This window comes from Arachis ipaensis, chromosome B02 (assembly GCF_000816755.2).
Source record: "Arachis ipaensis cultivar K30076 chromosome B02, Araip1.1, whole genome shotgun sequence".
Classification (NCBI taxonomy): domain Eukaryota; kingdom Viridiplantae; phylum Streptophyta; class Magnoliopsida; order Fabales; family Fabaceae; genus Arachis; species Arachis ipaensis.
Window position 1 is genome coordinate 72,423,893 of NC_029786.2, and position 23,968 is coordinate 72,447,860.

Below are 23,968 nucleotides of genomic sequence, written 5' to 3' on the forward strand. Positions count from 1 at the left end.
CTAAAAATAACTAAAAAAAATAAAATAGAAGAAAACAGAAATAAATAATTAATTAAGGTTGGGTTGTCTCCCAACAAGCGCTTCTTTAACGTCATTAGCTTGACAGTTAGCTCCTTACGGAGGTGAGTGGGCTTAGATTTTTGTCCCTTACAGTGAATTTTCTTCCTGTCTTCTCATGAATGAGCTCCACATGCTCTAGAGACAAGATACGACTCACTGTATGTGGTATGACTGGTTTCTTGGTGAAGACAACTCTCATGCCAGGTGAGAGGTCTTCAGTTGGAACTTTCTTGTCCCTCTAGCCTTTAGGTACTTTCTTCCTAGTTCTTTTGTTCTTAGAGCTTGTCAATGGCTACCCAACTCCAAACTTAGAATTGATGTTTGGGGACTCTGCAAAGCTCTGCACAGAAAGAGAGGGCTGGAATACTAAGTGTTGCACAGTTATCTCTTTTTTCTCAGAGGGAGAGTTGGGGTGAAGCATCTTGAACAAGATGTGATCCTCTCCTAGCTGTAGAGTCAGTTCTCCCTTAGCTACATCAATGATAGCTTTGGCAATGGCTAGGAAAGGTCTTTCAAGGATGATGTTCAACCTCATCTTCCCCAGTATCCAAGACTATGAAGTTTGCAGGGATGTAGTGGTCTTCAACTTTTACCAAGACATTATCTACTAAGCCATATGGCTTCTTCATTGTCTTGTCTGCCATCTCTAGTGTGATGTTTGCAGCTTGTACCTCAAAGATTCCCAGCTTCTCCATCACAGAGAGTGGCATGAGATTTATGCTAGACCCTAGGTCACACAGAGCCTTCTCAAAGTCATGGTGCCTATGGTGCAAGGAATCCGGAAGCGTCCAAGATCTAGAGGCTTCTAAGGTAGCTTCTGCTGAAAAGAAGCGTCCAGGATCTGAAAGCTTCTAAGGTAGCTTCTGCTAAACCAAGGCATTTAGCTCTTTGGCAATCAGTGGAGGTTCTTCCTCCAAAGGCTTTTATACCAAATAGCTTGGCATTCAGCTTCATGAGAGCTCCTAGGTACCGAACAACTTGCTCTTCCCTAGTGTCTTCATTCTCATCAGAGGATGAGTATTCATCAGAACTCATGCATTACAGAAGTGCATGCAAAGGAACCTCTATGGTCTCTATAAGAGCCTTAGCTTCCTTTAGTTCTTGGATAGGAATTTCTTGAGTGGGTATTGAGTACTCAGAGGGTGTGCTATTACTGGTGTTCAATGCCAGCTCTGCTAGCTCTGTGGGCTTTGAACGCACATGCTATACACCCTTATTGGTGTTAAACGCCAATTTCCTTACCATTTTAGGCATTGAATGCCCAGCAGTGATGTCTTGGCTGGTATTCAACGCCAGCTTTCCTGTCTGTTGGGGCGTTGAACGCCCAGCCAATGTTCCCTGGCTAGCGTTCAATGCCAGCTCTGCTGCGAAGATGGGAGTTAGATGCCCAGTGAGAGCTTCCTCACTGGCGTTCAGCGCCAGGCTTGCTGCCAGGTTGGGCGTTGACCGCCCAGTGAGATCTTCCTCACTGGCATTCAATGCCTTCCCAGTCTCTCCAGATTCGGCCTCTGCCTCAGTGGTGATGGCCTTGCACTCTTCTCTTGGGTTCACTTCAGTGTTACTAGGAAGAGTGTCAGGAGGAGTCTCAGGGATCCTCTTGCTCAGTTGACCAATCTGTACCTCCAGATTTTTGATGGAGGACCTTGTTTCAGTTATGAAACTATGAGTGGTCTTAGAGAGGCTGGAAACCAGAGTGATGATGCTAGAAAACTTGTATCGCTACAAATCTCCCTCGGTAAGTATACCGAATTGTCGTCAAGTAAAAACTCATAATAGAGTGAGGTTGATACTCACGGAAACTTGTCTCTCAACAAATTTCCTTCGGCAAGTATACCGAATTGTCGTCAAGTAATAACTCACAAAAGAGTGAGGTCGAATCCCACAGAGATTAACGGAATAAGCAATCAATGGTTGATTAATTATCCTAGTCAGACGGTTCAGATTTAGATAATGAGCAGCAAGAATTGTAAATTGACAGAAAAGAAAGGAAAAGCAATAAAGTGCAGAAAAGTAAAATGACAAGAAAAGTAAAATTGATCCATTGAATCACAATAGAGCTCTCTAACCCAATGAAAAGAGTTAGTTGATCATTGCTCTACCAAAAATAGAAAAGAAAGAAAGTGCAGAAAAGTAAAGATGAAGATTAAAACTAAAATTGAAACTTCAAAATTCATAAATGAAAAGTACAAAGAAAAGAAAGAAAAGGAAAAGTGTGTGAGGGGAGGGAGTCCGAAGACCCCTCTCTAATCCCCCCTTCCAAAATGTCCGTTCTCCTGAATGTAAAAGCTAAGGCCCTTATATAGGCTCTCCTAAATTACAAAATGAAATTAAAAGCAATTTACTATTAAATGAAAATTCCTATTCTAGATGCTTCTTGTGGCCTTGATTGGTTGACACTTGTGGGCTTGCTTCTTTGAGGTTGGGTGGTCCTTGAAAGAGAATCAAGTTGAGGTCCAGGTGCTAATGTCAGTGCTAACGTTTGCCACAAAAAGATAACGCTACAAGTGTGGCGTTTGTGCTGAAGTTAGTGTGGCTAACGTCACACTTGCTACCCAGTTGGTGTTTTTGGGGCTTAAAAGATGCCTCTGGTTTGTAATCTAATTTCATGCCCACTATAAAGTATTATATATCGTTGGAAAGCTCTGAATGTCAGCTTTCTAATGCAACTAGAATCATCTTAATTGGACCTCTGTAACTCAAGTTATGCTCCTTTGAAGGGGATAGGGTTGCTGGCATAGTGGCTGGCGTTATTGGCAAACGTGAGTGCCAATAACGTCTGCGATTAGGGGATGAAAATTGCCAGTTTCTGAAGTTCAACTTAATGTCCACCCCATACTATTATATATTGTTGGAAAGCCCTGGATGTCTACTTTCCAACACCTTTGGAAGCGCGTCATTTGGAGCTCTACAACTCGATTTATACTTCTTGGAAGGTGAAGAGGTCAGCTGGCCTTACTACAGGTTGATACCATGTTCATCTTTGCACTTTCGGAGCAGGTTTTCTCCCTCAAATTTAGTGTCCACCATGTAGTACCATAGATGCTTGGAAAGCTCTGGAATCCTACTTTCCAATGCCACTGGAATCACCTCATTTGGAGCTTTGTGGCTCAAGTTATTCTTGTTTCAAGAAGGCATGGTCACGCTGCTGGGTGAGACTTTTGCCCACGTTAACTACCACGTTAATGTAGTTAACGTGGAAGCTAACGTTGGTCTTTTTGCTTCGCAAACGTTAGTGGAGATCACCTTTTCCACTAACTTTGGCATCTCCCTTTCCTTCCACGTTAGTTCCCACGTTAATGTAGTTAACGTGGAAGCTAACGTGGGTCTTTTTGCTTCACAATGTTTGCTTGAATCATGGTATGAATGTATTTTCATCCAAATACTTGCTCATTTCCTAAAAAAATGCATGAAACCACCCTAAAGCATACAAAAAATGGCTAGTAAAACTAGCCAAGATGCCCTGGTATCACAACACCAAACTTAAATGTTGCTTGTCCCCAAGCAAGAAAAGAACTATGCACAAAGAATTCTCTTAATTGAAATGTATTGAAGAATTGCTTATGATGCCTTAGTGGGTGAAGTGAATATGTGGCAGTGGGGTGAACTCTAATTTGTATGCTTATGCAAGGATTCCAGTGCTCATTAGTCCTTACAATTTGGAAGTCTTAGATCTTATAACTTTTATTCATATGATATTATGGAAATCTCTTTATAGATTGTCACCTTGAAGCAGCACTTATTTTCTAGCATTTTTCTTTCTTTTTTGGAATTTGGCCTCGACTCTAGGTGTCATGTATCAAAGCGGCATTTTAAGATAAGCTTTCAATCAATACTCCCAAACCAGTTGGTCTAAGGTATTAGGTGTTGAAGCACCCCTTAGGATTTACTTGCTCAAGCCTCTCTCTTTGATACAAATCCACCACAAGCATTTAACTAGGACAATAACTCTTTGAGTTCTTGTTTCTTTCTTCTTCTTCCTAGTAATTGATGCTCAGAGCCTTGGGCTTATTCTTTGTTTTTCTTTTTCTTTTGTTTTCTTTTGTTACTGCTTCTTGGATCAATAGATGTTTGAGAAATTCCATAATACTTCACTAAACTTCATTTCCTGTCTATGAGCTCCCATGCAAGTTTTCACAAACATGCAACCTCAAGACACAATCATACAATCAGAACCTCCACTCCTCTTAATCTTTTGCTTGCCCCAAGATTTATAAAATTCTTCAACATTTTCCTTTCAAAAGAATGATTTCTTTGTTGCATTCTTAGAGATATTGGGTGCAAGTAAAATTCAAGATGATAATCATGATATCATAGCAACATGTTACAAATCAAATATCAAATTATGCTTATTCACAAGGAGTAATCACACATGCATACAAAGAAAATAGAAGACAATCATGCAATTTAAAGTGCTGGAAATAAGTAAGAGGAAAAAGGAACTTTACCACCTTGTAGTTCATCTTCATTGTTGTTGCCCTTTTCCTCCTATTCTTTCCCTTCCCACACCAAACTTAGAATGATTGCTTATACTCAAGCAACAATTAAAATAGTGGTGATGGGGTCTATGATGGATCATGAGTGTCTTAGAAAGAAATGTGAGTATGCATGTGTTTCAGTAAGCAAGATTAAGGATACAATAAAGGCACAAGAGATACAAATAGAGACATTTTGATTGCATTAATAAGTGGTGTTGGCATGGTACTTTTCATGAAAGTTAAGTGGCAACACCAAACTTAGTGTGACACTTTCAATTTAGAATGTTGCAAGTACCCAGTGAAGATTGAAAATCAAATTGTTGCATGGCAACACCAAACTTAGAATGCAATCATATGCCAAATTATTGAAAGTGAACTAAGCAAAGCAAGGAAATGTTACCTACGGTTGGGTTGCCTCCCAACAAGCGCTCTTTTAATGTCATTAGCTTGACATGTTGTTCATGACTTTCTTCCTCTTCTTCCAGTTTGTTAAGAGGAATGACCTCAAGAGGAAAGAGGAGCCAGTTAATGCCCCTTGTTTTGAGTGCCTCTCCCCAGCAAGCTTTCTTCTGTTGTTAGCTTGTGTAAACTTACTTGTTGGGGTAGGGGTGGGATGGCTTTTAGTTGACCTTTTCTTCTTCATGGATATTGTCCTTCTTTTCTTGGTCACCATCCTCTTTTTAGTGCTCATGTTGATTGCCTTCAGCACCTTGATTTCAGGACTTGGGTGATGTACTATGGTTGGAGCATCCTCTTCATCAAGATCTTCTTGAATTAGTGGTTCAATGAACTCACCCTCTATGCAACTCTCTATTTCATTGGAGTGTGGGTTCCCTTAATTGACTTCCTCCCTTATTCTTGACCTTTGAATGAACTCCTCTGTTTCTGGAGAGAGTGAAGTGGTCTCTCTTTGTGATCTCAGCTCTTCAATGAATTGTTCTTCAGAATAGGGTTGTGCATTCTGCCTCAATTTTTCTTCGTGGTCCCTTTTTGCTATTTTCTCCTCTTCGTTTGTCTTTATTATTTCTTCAAGGAGGAGTTCTATCCTAGCGAGTCTCTCTTCTTCTCTACTTTTTTTGAGTTCTTCAATGATAAGTTCCATCCTAGCAAGTCTATCTAAAGGAGGTTGGGTAGGTTGTAATGGTTGGTCGGGGTTGGCTTGTGAATGGAATTGGTTGTTTTGTGGTTGTGTGTTCTGAAAGTGGTATGATTCTTGTGGGTAGTGGATTGAGTTTTGTGGATGGTAAAATGAATTGTATGGATTTGGGATAGACTTTTGTGCTGAGGCATACTCAAATGATGAAGAATTTAGGCATGTAAAACTTGGAGGTGAGGTTGGATAATTGAGAGGTGATGGCTCTTGATGAATGGGGTATGAATGAGTGAAATCTCTTTGATTTTGATCTTCCCAGCCACAACTTGAGTAGTGATTAATTTCACCAAAATATGGACCATTTTTGTGGCTGGGGAAAGTACCCCATTTCATGTTCTTGATACTTTCACCCACCATGAGCAAAGTAAAGTGAATCATTCTGTGATGGTGGAGAGTTTCCCATGAAGTTTGATTGACTAAAATATGATGGATGCTCCTTTCTTTCCTGCAGAAAGCTTTTTCTCAAACAATAATCACCAAAAGAAATTGGAATCTCCATTGTCACAGATGAGGAAATCCCCAGTGAGGCAATATCACAAACAGTTAGTTAGCAAAAGAAAATAAAGTAACAAAAGAAAACAAAGACAAAAGAAAAGTGTCTAATCTAGTAAATCAATCAACCGGTAGTTTGTTAATCACAATTAGACCCCGGCAACGGCGCCATAAACTTGATACTTACGGAAACTTGTCTCTCAACAAATTTCCTTCGGCAAGTATACCGAATTGTCGTCAAGTAATAACTCACAAAAGAGTGAGGTGGAATCCCACAGAGATTAACGGAATAAGCAATCAATGGTTGATTAATTATCCTAGTCAGACAGTTCAGATTTAGATAATGAGCACCAGGAATCGTAAATTGACAGAAAAGAAAGGAAAAGCAATAAAGTGCAGAAAAGTAAAATGACAAGAAAAGTAAATGTAAGAACTAAAAATAAAATGAACATTGGGATCAAGAGATATTGCAATCCTCCGGATCATGTTCATTCTCATCTCTTCCTCAATCAATGCGTTCATTGATCTCCTTGGCAATCTTAAGTGATCGAATTACAATTCCTTGTAATTCAATCTCTCAAATCTTGATCAATAGCCAATTCCTTGGTCAATTGCTCATGAGAAGAGATGAAGTATGGTCACTGATTATACCACATGCATTTCCAAATCAAGTGTTGGTAGAATTATAGTCACCATATCCTTCCAACCCCAATTTGGTCCAACATGAGAAAGCATTCCTAGCATGATCTCTTCATTCCTCTTTCAAGGTTCAGAAGAGATCCAAGTATGAATAGCTTCTTTTCCAAGATAACTACCCAATTGGATGAAGATTGAAAGCTTTCTAGTAAAATCAAGAGAAAAGAAAGAAGAAGAAGAATGAGAACTACAATTGATCCATTGAATCACAATAGAGCTCTCTAACCCAATGAAAAGAGTTAGTTGGTCATTGCTCTACAAAAAAATAGAAAAGAAAGAAAGTGCAGAAAAGTAAAGATGAAGATTAAAACTAAAATTGAAACTTCAAAATTCATAAATGAAAAGTACAAAGAAAAGAAAGAAAAGGAAAAGTGTGTGAGGGGAGGGAGTCCGAAGACCCCTCTCTAATCCCCCCTTCCAGAATGTCCGTTCTCCTGAATGTAAAAGCTAAGGCCCTTATATAGGCTCTCCTAAATTACAAAATGAAATTAAAAGCAATTTACTATTAAATGAAAATTCCTATTCTAGATGCTTCTTGTGGCCTTGATTGGTTGACACTTGTGGGCTTGCTTCCTTGAGGTTGGGTGGTCCTTGAAAGAGAATCAAGTTGAGGTCCAGGTGTTAATGTCAGTGCTAACGTTAGCCACACTAACGCTACAAGTGTGGCGTTTGTGCTGAAGTTAGTGTGGCTAACGTCACACTTGCTACCCAGTTGGTGTTTTTGGGGCTTAAAAGATGCCTCTGGTTTGTACTCCAATTTCATGCCCACTATAGAGTATTATATATCGTTGGAAAGCTCTGAATGTCATCTTTCTAACGCAACTAGAATCACCTCAATTGGACCTCTGTAACTCAAGTTATGCTCCTTTGAAGGGGATATGGTTGCTGGCATAGTGGCTGGCGTTATTGGCAAACGTGAGTGCCAATAACGTCCGCGATTAGGGGCAGAAAATTGCCATTTTCTGAAGCTCAACTTAATATCCACCCCAATCTATTATATATTGTTGGAAAGCCCTGGATGTGTACTTTCCAACGCCTTTGGAAGCGCGTCATTTGGAGCTCTACAACTCGAGTTATACTTCTTGGAAGGTGAAGAGGTCAGTTGGCCTTACTACAGGTTGATACCATGTTCATCTTTGCACTTTCAGAGCAGGTTTTCTCCCTCAAATTTAGTGTCCATCATGTATTGCCATATATGCTTGGAAAGCTCTGGAATCCTGCTTTCCAATGCCACTGGAATCACCTCATTTGGAGCTTTGTGGCTCAAGTTATTTTTGTTTGAAGAAGGCATGGTCAGGCTGCTGGGTGAGACTTTTGCCCACGTTAACTACCACGTTAATGTAGTTAATGTGGAAGCTAACGTGGGTCTTTTTGCTTCGCAAACGTTAGTGGAGATCACCTTTTCCACTAACTTTGGCATCTCCCTTTCCTTCCACGTTAGTTCCCATGTTAATGTAGTTAACGTGGAAGCTAACGTGGGTCTTTTTGCTTCGCAAACGTTAGTGGAGATCACATTTTCCACTAACGTTGGCATCTCCCTTTCCTTCCACATTAGTTCCCACGTTAATGTAACTAACGTGGAGATTAACGTGGGTCTTCTTGCACCTTCGCTAGCGTTATTGGCACTCACTTTTGCCACTAACGCTGCTCCTTCTTCAAAGTTGATGCCATTAACGTTCCCACTAACGTTCCAACTTTCCTTCCTTCCACGTTAGTGGCCAAGTTAGTGGTACTAACGTAGCCACTAACGTGGCTCTTCTCTGCTTCTTGTTACCTGAAATCAATCAAACATAGTGCATCAAAGTCTTGCTCTTAATCATGGGATCATGCATCATCCATTTTATCATTCAATTCATGCATAATTCTCATGAAATCATTTAAAATTCACAATGTTTGCTTGAATAATGGTGTGAATGCATTTTCATCCAAATACTTGCTCATTTCCTAGAAAAATGCATGAAACCACCCTAAAGCATACAAAAAATGGCTAATAAAACTAGCCAAGATGCCCTGGCATCAAAGGTCGAATTCCACAGGGATTGATTGGTTGAGCAACTTTATTTAGAGGAGTGTTCTAGTTGAGCTAAGCAAGAATTGAGTTGAGAATTGCAGAATTTAAATGGTGGAAAAAGTAAATAACAAAAATGTAAATAGCTGAAAGTAAATGGCAAAAAATAAATTGCAGGAAGTAAATTAAAGAAACTTAAATTGTAGAAACTTAAAAGGGATGGGGAATGATTCAGCATAAATGTAAACAACAGAAATAAAGAGAATGAGTAAGATCAGAAGTGGGGAATTCATTGGGCTTAGGAGATGTTACACTCTCCAGATCAAGTTCATTATCATCTCTTCCTCAATCAATGGATTCATTGATCTCTTGGCAATCCTAAGTGATTGAATCCCAATTCCTTGGCAATCCAATCTCTTTAAGCTTGAACAATTGCCTAATTCCTTGATCTAATTACTCATGGGAAGAGATGATGTTTGGTCACTGATTATACTACACACCTTCATAGATCGAAGTATTGGTAGGATTACATGTCACTATATCCATCCAACCCCAACCTAATCCAATGTGAGAAAGATTTCAAGCATGGTTCTGTGATTTCTCTTCCAAGCCTATCACAGAACCCAAGTACATTCAATTTCTTTCCCAAGATGATTGAATGCTTGAATGAAGAACGAAATCTTTCTAGTAAATCAAGAGGAAAGAAAGAAGAAGAAGAATGAAAACTACAATTGATCCATTGAATTGTAACAGAGCTCCCTAACCCAATGAAGAGGGGTTTTGTTGTTCATAGCTCTGGGAATGGAAATTAAAAATGAAAAGTGCATTGAAAATAAACTGAATTACAGAGAAAGTGAAATATAGAGTGTTTACAATCCTGGATCTCCAGGTCCCAATGTCCCATTTTCTAGTTCAAAACTACTTTTATATATACTACTTCTCTGATTTTTAGTTGAGTCTGCAAGTCTCTGGATGTGGACCTTTAAGCATAGTTGAGGCAGTTACAATCTCAATGGGCTTAGCTCAGCTTGCATGAAAGAAGTTGAGTCAGGTATAATTCATATTAGCCAAGGCCTTAGTGTGGTTAACATTAAATATAAATTCTGATTCGAAGACGTTAGTGACACTAACTTTGTCACTAATGTTCCAACCTTCTTGAGCTACGTTAACTCCAACGTTAGTAGCGGTAACGTGACCACTAACGTAGCCTTTTCTAACCCTTGATAACGTTAATGGTGTTAACTTTACCATTAACGTTACAATCATTCCTTCTTCCACGTTAGTGGTGCTAACGTGGCCATTAACGTGGGTATACCTTAGCTCGAAGACGTTAGTGACACTAACTTTGTCACTAACGTTGCAAACTTCTTCCCCTTCCATGTTAGTTCCAACGTTAGTGGCACTAACGTGGGCTTCTTGGCCATCTCCAACATTAGTGACAAAGTTAGTGTCACTAACGTTGGCTCTTCTCCCTTGCTCCACGTTACTACCCACGTTAGTGGCGTTAACATGGCTATTAACGTGGGTATCCTTGGCCGTTTCCAATGTTAGTGACAAAGTTAGTGTCACTAACGTTGGCTTCCTTTATGCTCCAGGTTAATGCCCATGTTAGTGGCACTAATGTGGCCACTAACGTGGGTTATGTTGGCCTTTCTAACGTTAGTGGTGTTAACTTCACCACTAACATTGGAGCTTCTCTTCTCTTCCATGTTAGTTCCCACATTAGTGGTACTAACGTGGCCACTAATGTGAGCTACAATGGACCTCGAAGACGTTAGTGGTGTTAACTTCACCACTAATGTTGCAAGCTTGCTTCTCTTCTACATTAATGGCCACGTTAGTGGCACTAACGTGGCTCTTCTCTACTTCTTTTTCCTGAAATCAAATAAACAAAGTGCATCAAAGCCCTGTCTTAGATTATGAGATTATGCATTATCTATTTTATCATTTAATTCATGCATTATTCCCATGAAATCACGTAAAATTCACAATGTTTGCTTGAATCAAGGCATGAATGAATATTCAACCAATTACTTGCTTATTGCTTAAGAAAATGAATGAAACTACTTAAAGCATACAAAAATTGGCTAGTAAAACTAGCCAAGATGCCCTGACATCACAACACCAAACTTAGATCTTGCTTGTCCTCAAGCAAGTAATAGAACATAAGAAGAATGAATGCAAATACAAGAGATGCAAGTCCTTATTCAGAGAATTCAAATCCTTGGTTCATGGGGTTTCATGCATAGCAAGTTAAGTTCATGTTCTTGCTGGTTTTTAGGCTATAACATACTCTTGAACACTCACTCTATTGCCTTCTATGAGACCTTTATTCATTGATCCTTATCTTGGGTTTGGTTTTTTGCTTTTTCTTTTTCTTTAGAGCTCATTGCTTTCTTAGGCTAAGTGCTCTGTGTTGAGACAACTCTTTAGGGTAGCTTTCAGCCAACACTCCCGAACCAGTTGGTTTAAGGTGCTAGGTGTTGAAACACCCCTAAGGACTTAATCACCCAAGTATCTTCTCAGCACATTGATGAGCGGATAATTAATACGCTTTTTGGCATTGTTTTTAGTATGTTTTTAGTATGTTATAGTTAGTTTTTATTATGTTTTTATTAGTTTTTATTTAAAAATTACATTTCTGGACTTTACTATGAGTTTGTGTGTTTTTCTGTGATTTCAGATATTTTCTGGCTGAAACTGAGGGACCTGAGCAAAAATCTGGTTCAGAGGCTGAAAAAGAACTGCAGATGCTGTTGGATTCTGACCTCCCTGCACTCGAAGTGGATTTTCTGGAGTTATAGAAGCCCAATTGGCGCGCTCTCAATTGCGTTGGAAATTAGACATCCTGGGCTTTCCAGAAATATATAATAGTCCATACTTTGCCCAAGATTTGATGGCTCAAACCGGCGTTCCAAGTCAACTTGAGAATTCTGGCGTCAAAACGCCAGAACTGGCACAAAAGCTGGAGTTAAACGCCCAAACTGGCACAAAAGCTGGCGTTTAACTCCAAGAAAAGTCTCTACATATGAAAGCTTCAATGCTCAGCCCAAGCACACACCAAGTGGGCCCGGAAGAAGATTTCTGCATTAATTACTTATTTCTGTAAACCCTAGGCTACTAGTTCTCTATAAATAAGACCTTTTACTATTGTATTTTCATCTTGGTTCTTCGGGTTCCCTCTCTCGGGGGCCGAAGCCAATGACCACCATTATCACTTTTGTATTTTCAACGGTGGAGTTTCTACACACCATAGATTAAGGTGTGGAGCTCTGCTGTTCTTCATGAATTAATGCAAAGTACTACTGTTTTTCTATTCAATTCACGCCTAGTTCTTCTCTAAGATATTCATTCGCACTCAAGAACATGATGAATGTGATGATTATGTGACACTCATCACCATTCTCACCTATGAACGCGTGCATGACAACCACTTCTGTTCTACATGCAAACAAGCTTGAATGTGTATCTCTTGGGTTTCTAATCTAAGATTAGAACCTTTGTGGTATAGGCTAGAATTATTGGCGGCCATTCCTGAGATCCGGAATGTCTAAACCTTGTCTGTGATATTCTGAGTAGGATATGGGAAGGGATGACTGTGACGAGATTCAAACTCGCGAGTGTTGGGCGTGTGACAGACACAAAAGGATCAATGGATCCTATTCCAACATGATCGAGAACCGACAGATGATTAGCCGTGCGGTGACAGCGTGCGTAGAACATTTTCACTGAGAGGACGGGAAGTAGCCATTGACAACGGTGATGCCCAACATAAAGCTTGCCATGGAAAGGAGTATGAATGATTGGAAGAAGGCAATAGGAAAGCAGAGGTTTAGTAGGAACAAAGCATCTTCATACGCTTATCTGAAATTCCTACCAATGAATTACATAAGTATCTCTATCTCTATCTTTATTTTATGTTTTATTTATCTTTAATTATCAATCCTCCATAACCATTTGAATCTGCCTGACTGAGATTTACAAGGTGACCATAGCTTGCTTCAAGCCGACAGTCTCCGTGGGATTGACCCTTACTCACGTAAGGTATTACTTGGACGACCCAGTGCACTTGCTGGTTAGTTGTGCAGAATTGTGACAAAGTGTGATTCACGTTTGAGAGCTCCAAGTCTTTGGCACCATTTTTGATGATCACAATTTCGTATTAAAAACAGAACACCCTGGAGGAGAAACTTACTGGCATTTAAACGCCAGTAAGGGTAGTAGAATGGGCGTTAAATGCCCAGTCTAGCACCATTCTGGGCGTTTAACGCCAGAAATGGGCACCAGACTGGCGTTTAACGCCAGAAAAAGGCAAGAAGCTGGCGTTAAACGCCAGAAATGGGCAGCAACCTGGCGTTTAACGCCAGGATTGGCAGAAAGGGGCATTTTTCCATGCCACTTGGTGCAGGGATGAGATATCCTTGACACCTCAGGATATGTGGACCTCACAGGATCCCCACCTACCCCACCTCTCTCTCTCTCTCTTCTTCATCTATTCACCAATCACCTCAATACCTCTTCCCCAAAAACCCCTCACCTATCAAATCCCACCATTCTCTTCACCACTCACATCCATCCTTTATAAAACCCCACCTACCTCACCATTCAAATTCAAACCACTTTCCCACCCAAACCCACCCATAATGGCCGAACCATACCCCCTCTCCACTCCTATATAAACCTATCTTCACTCCTTCATTTTCACACAACATACACACTACTTCTCCCCCTTGGCCGAAACACTAAGCCCCCTCCATCTCCTCTATTTCTTCTTCTTCTACTCTCTTCTTTCTTCTTTTGCTCGAGGACAAGCAAACCTTCTAAGTTTGGTGTGGTAAGAGCGTTGATTTTTGTTTTTCCATAATCATTTATGGCACCTAAGGCCGGAGAAACCTCTAGAAAGAGGAAAGGGAAGGCAAAAGCTTCCACCTCCAAGTCATGGGAGATGGAGAGATTCATCTCAAGGGTGCACCAAGACCACTTCTATGAAGTTGTGGCCAAGAAGAAGGTGATCCCCGAGGTCCCTTTCAAACTCAAAAAGGGTGAATATCCGGAGATCCGATATGAGATTCGAAGAAGAGGTTGGGAAGTTCTCACCAACCCCATTCAACAAGTCAGAATCTTAATGGTTCAAGAGTTCTATGCCAATGCATGGATCACCAAGAACCATGATCAAAGTGTGAAGCCGGACCCAAAGAATTGGCTTACAATGGTTCGGGGGAAATGCTTAGATTTTAGTCCGGAGAATGTAAGGTTGGCATTCAACTTGCCCATGATGCAACGAGATGCACACCCCTACACTAGAAGGGTCAACTTTGATCAAAGGTTGGACCAAGTCCTCATAGACATTTGTGAAGAGGGCGCTCAATGGAAGAGAGATTCAAGAGGGAAGCTGGTTCAACTAAGAAGGCATGACCTCAAGCCCGTGGCTAGGGGATGGTTGGAGTTTATCCAACGCTCAATCATTCCCACTAGCAACCGGTCTGAAGTTACTATAGACCGAGCCATCATGATTCATAGCATCATGACTAGAGAGGAAGTAGAAGTTCATGAGGTTATCTCCCAAGAACTCTACAAGGTGGCGGACAAGCCCTCTACCTTGGCAAGGTTAGCCTTCCCTCACCTCATTTGTCACCTCTGCAATTTAGCTGGAATTGACATAGAGGAAGACATCCTCATTGATGAGGATAAGCCCATCACTAAGAAAAAGATGGAGCAAATAAGAGAACCTCACCATGAGCATGAGGAAATTCCTCATCATGAAATCTCTGAGATGCCTCAAGGGATGCATTTTCCTCCACAAAACTATTGGGGGGCAAATCAACACCTCCCTAGGAGAATTAAGTTCCAACATAGGACAACTAAGGGTGGAGCACCAAGAGCATTCAATCCTTCTCCATGAAATTAGAGAAGACCAAAGAACCATGAGAGAGGAGCAACAAAGGCAAGGAAGAGACATTGAGGTGCTCAAGCACTCCGTAAGATCTTCAAGAGGAAGAACAAGCCGCCATCACTAAGGTGGACCCATTCTTTAATTTCCTTGTTCTTTATTTTCTTTTTTTTTTTCGAAAATTATGCCTTATGTCTATTTATGTTTGTGTCTTTATTACATGATCACTAGTGTCTAAGTGTCTATGCCTTAAAGCTATGAAAATAAATCCATCACCTTTCTTAAAATGAAAAATGTTTTAATTGAAAAAGAATAAGAAGTGTATGAATTTCAAATTTTAAAGCAGTTTAATTATTTTCATGAGGTGGCAATAGTTTTGTTATCTGAATGAATGCTTGAACAGTACATATGTCTTTTGAATTTGATTGTTTATGAATGTTAAAAATGTTGGCTCTTGAAAGAATGATGGAAAAGGAGAAATGTTATTTGATAATTTGAAAAATCATAAAATTGATTCTTGAAGCAAGAAAAAGCAGTGAAAAACTTGCAAAAAAAAAAAAAGAGAAAGAAAGAACATACTTAACTAGGAGAATCAATAACACTATCTGAATTCTGAGTTCCTATAGATGCCAATCATTCTGAACTTCAAAGGATAAAGTGAGATGCCAAAACTGTTCAGAAGCAAAAAGCTAAAAGCCCCGCTCATCTAATTAATACTGATCTTCATAGATATTTTTGGAATTCATTGTACATTCTATTCTTTTTATCCTATATGATTTTCAGTTGCTTGGGGATAAGCAACAATTTAAGTTTGGTGTTGTGATGAGCGGATAATTAATACGCTTTTTGGCATTGTTTTTAGTATGTTTTTAGTATGTTTTAGTTAGTTTTTATTATGTTTTTATTAGTTTTTATTTAAAAATAACATTTCTGGACTTTACTATGAGTTTGTGTGTTTTTCTGTGATTTCAGGTATTTTCTGGCTGAAATTGAGGGACCTGAGCAAAAATCTGATTCAGAGGCTGAAAAGGGACTGCAGATGCTGTTGGATTCTGATCTCTCTGCACTCGAAGTGGATTTTCTGGAGCTACAGAATCTTAACTGGCACGCTCTTGATTTTGTTGGAAAGTAGACATCCTGGGCTTTCCAGAAATATATAATAGTCCATACTTTGCCAAGATTTGATGGCCCAAACAGGCGTTCCAAGTCAGCTTGAGAATTCTGGCGTCAAAACGTCAGAACTGGCACAAAAGCTGGAGTTAAACGCCCAAACTGGCACAAAAGCTGGCGTTTAACTCCAAGAAAAGTCTCTACATGTGAAAGCTTTAATGCTCAGCCCAAGCACACACCAAGTGGGCCCAGAAGAAGATTTCTGCATTAATTACTTATTTCTGTAAACCCTAGGCTACTAGTTCTCTATAAATAGGACCTTTTACTATTGTATTTTCATCTTGGTTCTTCAGGTTCCCTCTCTCGGGGGCCGAAGCTAATGACCACCATTATTACTTTTGTATTTTCAACGGTGGAGTTTCTACATACCATAGATTAAGGTGTGGAGCTCTGCTGTTCTTCATGAATTAATGCAAAGTACTACTATTTTTCTATTCAATTCACGCCTACTTCTTCTCTAAGATATTCATTCGCACTCAAGAACATGATGAATGTGATGATTATGTGACACTCATCACCATTCTCACCTATGAACGCGTGCCTGACAACCACTTCCGTTCTATATGCAAACAAGCTTGAATGTGTATCTCTTAGGTTTCTAATCTAAGATCTGGGAAGGGATGACTGTGGTATTCTGAGTAGGATCTGGGAAGGGATGACTGTGACGAGCTTCAAACTCGCGAGAATTCCTACCAATGAATTACATAAGTATCTCTATCTCTATCTTTATTTTATGTTTTATTTATCTTTAATTATCAATCCTCCATAACCATTTGAATCTACCTGACTGAGATTTACAAGGTGACCATAGCTTGCTTCAAGCCGACAGTCTCCGTGGGATCGACCCTTACTCACGTAAGGTATTACTTGGACGACCCAGTGCACTTGCTGGTTAGTTGTGCGAAATTGTGACAAAGTGTGATTCACGTTTGAGAGCTCCAAGTCTTTGGCGCCATTGTTGATGATCACAATTTCGTGCACCACACATACACACCACAGGCACATGGTTTGTTATTTATTCTTGAAACCTTGGTGTCCAGCACCTCTTTGGTTGCTAAATGTCTTGTAACAAGGTTGCTCTTGATAGTGGACTTTCAGTTGACAATCCCGGGTTAGTTAACCCAAGTTGTCAAGTGATGAAGCACTCCTAGGAACTTACTCATCCAAGCAGATCCTTGCACAAAAGCACCACAAACACATGCCTCAAGGTTCAAACTATAGGTGCCTAGCCTTATTTCTTGCTCTTTTCTTTTTTCTTCATTCTCTTTTTCTCTTTTGGGATCTTAATATTTATCTAAGTTGCATAGGATGCACTTCAAGCTTATAACTCAAGAGCTATTCTAGCCTTAAACCTTATTGATAAACCAACTTAGCTTACAAACACCACCACAAACACTAGAATTTCATTCTTTAACTTTGGGTTTCACTCTTGTTTTTTCACAGCAATTTCTTATAATTTCTTTTATTGAACTCAAGAAACAAGCATACAATCATAGCATTGGTGCAGTGGCCTAAGCAACTAGCTAGCAAGCAAAAGATAAACTAAAGAGATGAAATACAAAAACAGAATTGCAATTCCTAAGCTACTACGGAAGCATGTTTTATTTCATACATGATTTTCCTTATTTAAAGGTTAAAAGAAAAGAACTCCACCACCTTGTTTTCTTCTTGTCTTGTTCCTCTCCCCTTCTTCAACTTTCTTCCTAGTTGCTTGTATCTCCTTTTTCTTTCTGCTTCTCACTTAGCTTCTTCTAGAATCTAGCTTTCTCCAACCTCCTTCTCAAAGCTTCTTCATGGTGCTTTGCCTTTTCTTCTTCCTTCTCCTTTAACTCCTTATAGATAGCATAATAAGTTGGGATTGTTGAATGCAAATTAGGCATGTACCCGGTTAAGTAGTTGAGTTTAGCCTGAGTGTTAATGTCATGATCAGCGTTGTTCATTTGCCTCCCTTCATTAAGTACGTTAAACTTATTGAATATTTTCATTTGAGCTATTTGCCGTTGGTTGAGTTCTTGAATGCGCTTTTCTTGATACTCTTGTCTTTCGGACACTTGGTTGATAGCTTGAGAGAGTTGGGAGTAGTGCTCCTGTTGTTGTTCCATTAGTTGCTTGTGCAACTCCTTTTGATGGTTTAGCAAGTGAAACTAAAAGTGTTTTAGTTGCTCCTGTCCGTCCACATATTGCCTTCTTAGATCTTCAATAGCTCCTTGGATGTGGCTCATGTCCATTGTGGCTGGATTGTGTTGCCCTTCTGATTGAGGTTCTTCTTGCTGTTGTTCTTCTTCGTGTACTTCTTCTTGAAGCACCCTCTTCCTTCTCTGAGGTCTTCTTAGCTATTGAGCGGGTGCGACATAGTTCATACGCTGAGGCATGATTGGTCTCCCGGGGTTTAGCCATATGGGGTTGGTGTCTTCAAAAGCCACTTTGGCTTTCACACACAGCTTTAGGATCGTGCTTGGGTACCCCAGCCAAGCTTCCGAGCCATTTTTCTCAGCAATTTTTTGAATACCTTGAGCTATGAGTTCATGAATCTTGATTTCCTCTCCTTTCAGTATACACTGCACCATTGTTGCTTTCTTGTGGTTAACCTCTGAATTGTTCGCGACAGGGAGGATGGTTCTCCTTATAATTTCGAACCATCCTTTAGCTTCAGGGATATGGTCTCCCCTCTTGATAAACTTGGGTGTTCCACGGGGGTCTTCTACCCAATCTGCTCCTTGGATACAAATGTCATTTACAATCTGGTCATAGTTGGGATCACCACTAATTCTGGATTGGTAGCTTTCTTCCTCAAATGGTATGGTTCGTAGCTTTAATACCCTCATGATGGTCATTGGACTAAAATCCACCATCACTCCTCTTACATAACTTCTATAGGAATCATCCTCCTTATCTTGTCTAACTGCATTTGCATAAAACTCCCTAACAAGAGTTGCACTCACCTTTGTAACTGGATTAACAAGGAGTTCCCACCTTCTCTTCTCGATTTTCTCTGTGATTTCTGGATATTCTTTCTCCCTGAATTGGAAACCCAATTGGTATATTATCTCCTTGTTAGCCATCCATCCGAACTATAGTGCATGGTGCAAGGTTCTGAATTTCTTTTCATCAAAAGGGTGTTGCTCCATCGGCTCCTTTCCATTTCTTCTCTTGGAGTTGGGTGATGCCATAGGTAAGGAGCTGAATACAAGAATATTGAGAAGTGTGGTTTAATGATAGACTTTGACCAAGTGTCGGAGGAAGGTTTCGATTATTCCTGATGAAGTGGTAAGTGGAGTTTGAAACATGTAATGGTTTCGGTTACATGAAGTAAAAGCTATTTGTATTCGAAGGTGGTGGGAAAATGAAGGGTGTGGATTGATCTTTGTAGGCCAAGAATGGATGGTTGGGTTTTGAAGTGATATGAGCACAAGGATCACCACTTTATGAGGTGGTTGGGTTCGGTCTTCAAGGTAGGGTTTATGACACATTGGTTCATCCAATGTTTGCATGGCAACACTTCCCAAGAACACCCCCATTTAAGGACATGTGCTTATTCCTTCATGTGGTGGCCGAACTAGTCTCCTTGGCTTGTCTTATCAATGCCACTCATCCATTCCCTCATTACCCTTGCAAAACAATAAAACAAAACAAAAGTTAATTTTATATGTGGCAGCAAAATGAAATATATGGCTAACTACTTTTTGAACTTTTATTCAATAACCAACTAAAACAACTAAGTGTTACTCATGAATTCAAATCAAATTAGCGTCTTATGATTTATGTGTATAAAATTGGTGAACACCAAACTTAGTTTGTCATCATGTGGTGCAAGAAAAAAAATTGATTAAGGCTCCCAAGATATACATGATATGATTCTCATATATCTCTTTAGTATGCCTCACAACACCAAACTTGTTGTTTACTATCTGTTACATTCAAGAATTCCATTAAGTGTTTTATATAACTTGAATTGAATTTCATGAGTACTGATTTATTCACTACTATTAAAAACATAAACTAAAAGGATATAAAACATGGGTTGCTTCCCATGAAGCGCTTCTTTAACGTCATTAGCTTGACGGTTGATCTTTGTCAGGGGGGATCATAATGTCTCAAGTCTTCTCCTCTCACAGTGAATCTATCTCCATTTGTTTCTTTAAGAATCTCTACATGCTCCAAGGAGAGGATTCTATTGATTGTGTACACTTGAGGCAGCTGAGATGGTATTATAGGAAGATGAGGTGGGATTAATGGATGGTGAATAGATATCACTTTATCCCCTGGAGAAAAATCCTCTGTAGGGATCTCTTTATTTTTTCACCTCCTGGGTACCTTCTTCCCAATCCTCCTCTCTTCTTCAAGTGGTGCCTTGATGATTCCTGTGTCAGAAGGATCATTGTGGATTGTATCTCTTGAATCTTGTGGTTTCAGCTCTTCCTTAGGATTCCTTGGTTGTTGTATCATTTGAACTTCCTGTATTTCTACCAAGGGGGTCTTCACATGTTCTACTTGTGATTCTCTGCTTGTTTCCCTTAAGAGTACTTCATTGTGATCGTCCTTTAGATCTCTGTTTTCTTGTTCAGCTTCGTGTGAGGGCTTGAAAACATGAAAGGTGAGTTGTTCATCATGTATTCTCAATACCAACTCCTCTTGCTCAACATCTATGAGTGCTCTGGGTGTGGCCAAGAATTGTCTCCCTAGAATAATTGGATGGAGATAGCTTTCTTCTATCTCAAGTACAACAAAATTCGTAAGGAGGAAGTACTTCCCCACCTTCACCAGTACATTTTCAACCACTCCTATTGCTTGTTTTTGAGTCTTGTCAGCCAATTGGATGATTACATCTGTGGGTTTCAATTCATTAATTTGCAGCTTCTTCATGAGAGACAGAGGCATTAGATTAATGCTTTCTCCCAAATCACAAAATCCTTTGTCAATCTTTGTATCCCCTATAGAACAAGGTATGTGAAAGCTCCCTGGATCCTTCTTCTTTGTGGGCAAGTCTTTCTGGATGAGAGCACTACATTCCTTATTCATCACTACTGTTTGTCCACCTTTCAATGGATTTTTCTTAGTCAGCAACTCCTTCATGCACTTGATATATGAAGGCATCTGTTGAAGGCCTTCAATGAAGGGAATGTTGATATGAAGGGATGCAAACATATCTAGGAACCTGGGGTATGACTTCTCCTTCTCCTTGAGTTTTTGGGGGAATGGTGCCTTTGGTACATATGGCTTTAGGATCTCCTTCTCCTTCTCCCCTTTTTATGCAGAGTCAATTTCTTGTTCTTTCTCTTCCAGTTTCTTCTTTGGAATTCCTTGAGTATGCTCTGATGGCTTGCTAAGTTCTTCCTCCAAAAGCTCTCCTTCTCTTAGAAGGATCGCTTTGCATTCTTCCCTGAGGTTTGCCCTTGTGTTATTACAAAGATTGTGGTTAGGGACTTGCTTGGATAGGTATCTAATCTGTACTTCAAGTTTCTTGATGGCTGCATCCTGGTTTTGCATATTGGATCTCACCTCCTCCTTGAAAGCTTGCATGTCTTTAGACTCTTTGCAAAGTTCTCCAAGCATGGCCTCAATATGAGACAATCTATCCTTAGATGGTAGTGGTAGGTTGGAATTGGGGGGTTGAGAATGGCTATTTGGTGCTTGATATGGAGCTTGGAAAGAGTTGTTGTGTGAGGGTTGATATGATCTTTGATTCGGTTGTTGGTAGGAGGAGTTATTGAAATGGTTGAAGTTTTGGGTTCTATGATCTTGAGTTTGGTTTTGCTGGTTTTCCCACCCAAAGTTTGGGTGGTTCTTCCAACCCGTATTGTAGGTTTTGGAGTGTGGATCATAGGGTCGTATTGATGAGTTTCCAACATAATTGGCTTGCTCCCAATCACCTTCTTTCTCTGCATTTACCCCTTCTTGAGCTGGTGGTTGGACATTGACTGCTGCAACTTGGTTTTTCCCCATCTGCTTGGTGAGCTATGCTAGTTGATTGGTAATCAACTTGTTTTGGGCCAGCAATGCATCCATGTGAGTCAACTCCATCACCCCTCTGGTGGTGCTCCGATCTGAGGCATAGAAGTATTCATTATTAGCCACTATTTCAATGACATCAATGGCTTCCTCTATGGTCTTCTTCTTATTGAGAGAGCCTCCTGAAGAGTGATCTAAAGCCTTCTTTGATTCGTGTGACAATCCTTCATAGAAAATATGAAGTTGTACCCATTCATTGAACATCTCTCCCATGCTTCATAGATGGTTTCACTATCTTGTTGTCTGAATGTTTGAACCTCAGCCCTCAATCTGTTAACTCTTTGGGAAGGATAAAATCTTGCCAAGAACTTATTCACCACCTCTTTCCAAGTTGTCAAGCTCTCCTTAGGACATGATTCTAACCACTTTACTGCCTTGTCCCTGAGAGAAAAGGGAAACAAAAGCAGTTTGTAGGTATCAGGATAGACACCATTGGACTTCACTGTATCACATATTCTCACAAATGTGGTTAAATATTGGTTGGGGTCTTCCTGGGCACTTTCTCCAAATGAACAATTGTTTTAAACAAGGGTGATGAGTTGAGGCTTTAAGTCGAAGTTGTTGGCATGAATGGTTGGTTTTAGGATGCTACTTCCATAGTTTTCTGGGTTTGGGTTGATGTAAGAGCCTAGAACTCTTCTCTCATGCCCAGCATGATTAGTTGCACCCTCTCTAGCATGATTATGTGCCTCTTCTTCATGATGGTTCTCCATATCATCCTCCATATTCATATCTAAGTCCTCTTCTTCTTCCTCTGCACCAATAACCCTCTTTCCTCTTGCTTCCCTCCTTAGTCTAAGGAAGGTCCTCTCAGGGTTCAGATTCAAAGGAGGTTGAAGCTCCTCTTCTTCTACCTGTCATACAATAAGCAAATTACACAAGCAAGAGAAAAGTGAAGGAATCACTCTTGCTAAGATTATGGTTAGTGTGGGTGGTGCAATTTATCAAATAGTTAGTGGATTAGTTATGCAGAAATGTAAATAAGCAATAAAATAAAAGTAAAAGGGCTGAGACTAAAAGTAAAATATTAGAAACGAAATAATTCACCAAAGGTAAAGAAAATTGCTCAATCTAGTTATCCTCTAATTTAATCATTGTCAATGCAAAATCAATCCCTGGCAACGGCACTATAAACTTGATGCTAGAAAACTTGTATCGCTACAAATCTCCCTCGGTAAGTATACCGAATTATCGTCAAGTAAAAACTCACAATAGAGTGAAGTCGAATCCCACAGGGATTGATTGGTTGAGCAACTTTAATTAGAGGAGTGTTCTAGTTGAGCTAAGCAAGAATTGAGTTGAGAATTGTAGAATTTAAATGGCGAGAAAAGTAAATAACAAAAAATGTAAATTGCTGAAAGTAAATGGCAAAATGTAACTTGCAGGATGTAAATTGCAGAAACTTGAATTGCAGAAACTTAAAAGGGATGGGAAATGATTCAGCATGAATGTAAACAACAGAAATAAAGAGAATGGGTAAGATCAGAAGTGGGAAATTCATTGGGCTTAGGAGATATTACATTCTCCGGATCAAGTTCATTATCATCTCTTCCTCAATCAATACATTCACTGATCTCTTGGCAATCTTAAGTGATTGAATCCCAATTCCTTGGCAATCCAATCTCTCTAAGCTTGAACAATTGCCCAATTCCTTGATCTAATTTCTCATGGGAAGAGATGAAGTTTGGTCACTAATTATACCACACACCTTCATAGATCAAAGTATTGGTAGGATTACATGTCACTATATCCATCCAACCCCCAACCTAATCCAATGTGAGAAAGATTTTAGGCATGGCGATGGCGAAAAATTAAATTTGCACAAACTAACCGGCAAGTATACCGGGTCGCATCAAGTAGTAAAACTCATGAGAGTGAGGCCGATCCTACGAGGATTGATGGATCAAGCAATTTTAGTATGGTGATGAGTCTAGTTAAGCTAATAAGTGATGATTTGAGTGAAATTTTATCAACAGAAAGTAAATTGAAGGAAATCCAAAGTGCTGAATGTAAAT

At 39.8% G+C, this 23,968-nt stretch overlaps 1 protein-coding gene across 1 annotated transcript; it reads right to left on the minus strand.

Moving 5' to 3' along the window:
• On the minus strand, positions 20,244 to 21,089 carry LOC107627355. Its single transcript, XM_016330197.1, has one exon. It carries the CDS (start codon positions 21,087 to 21,089, stop codon positions 20,244 to 20,246), a length of 846 nt encoding a protein of 281 aa, XP_016185683.1.

What these genes read in the sequence shown, in the direction of transcription:
- LOC107627355 (XM_016330197.1), bottom strand. Translation starts at nt 21,089, where the DNA reads ATGTTTGCATCCCTTCATATCAACATTCCCTTCATTGAAGGCCTTCAA.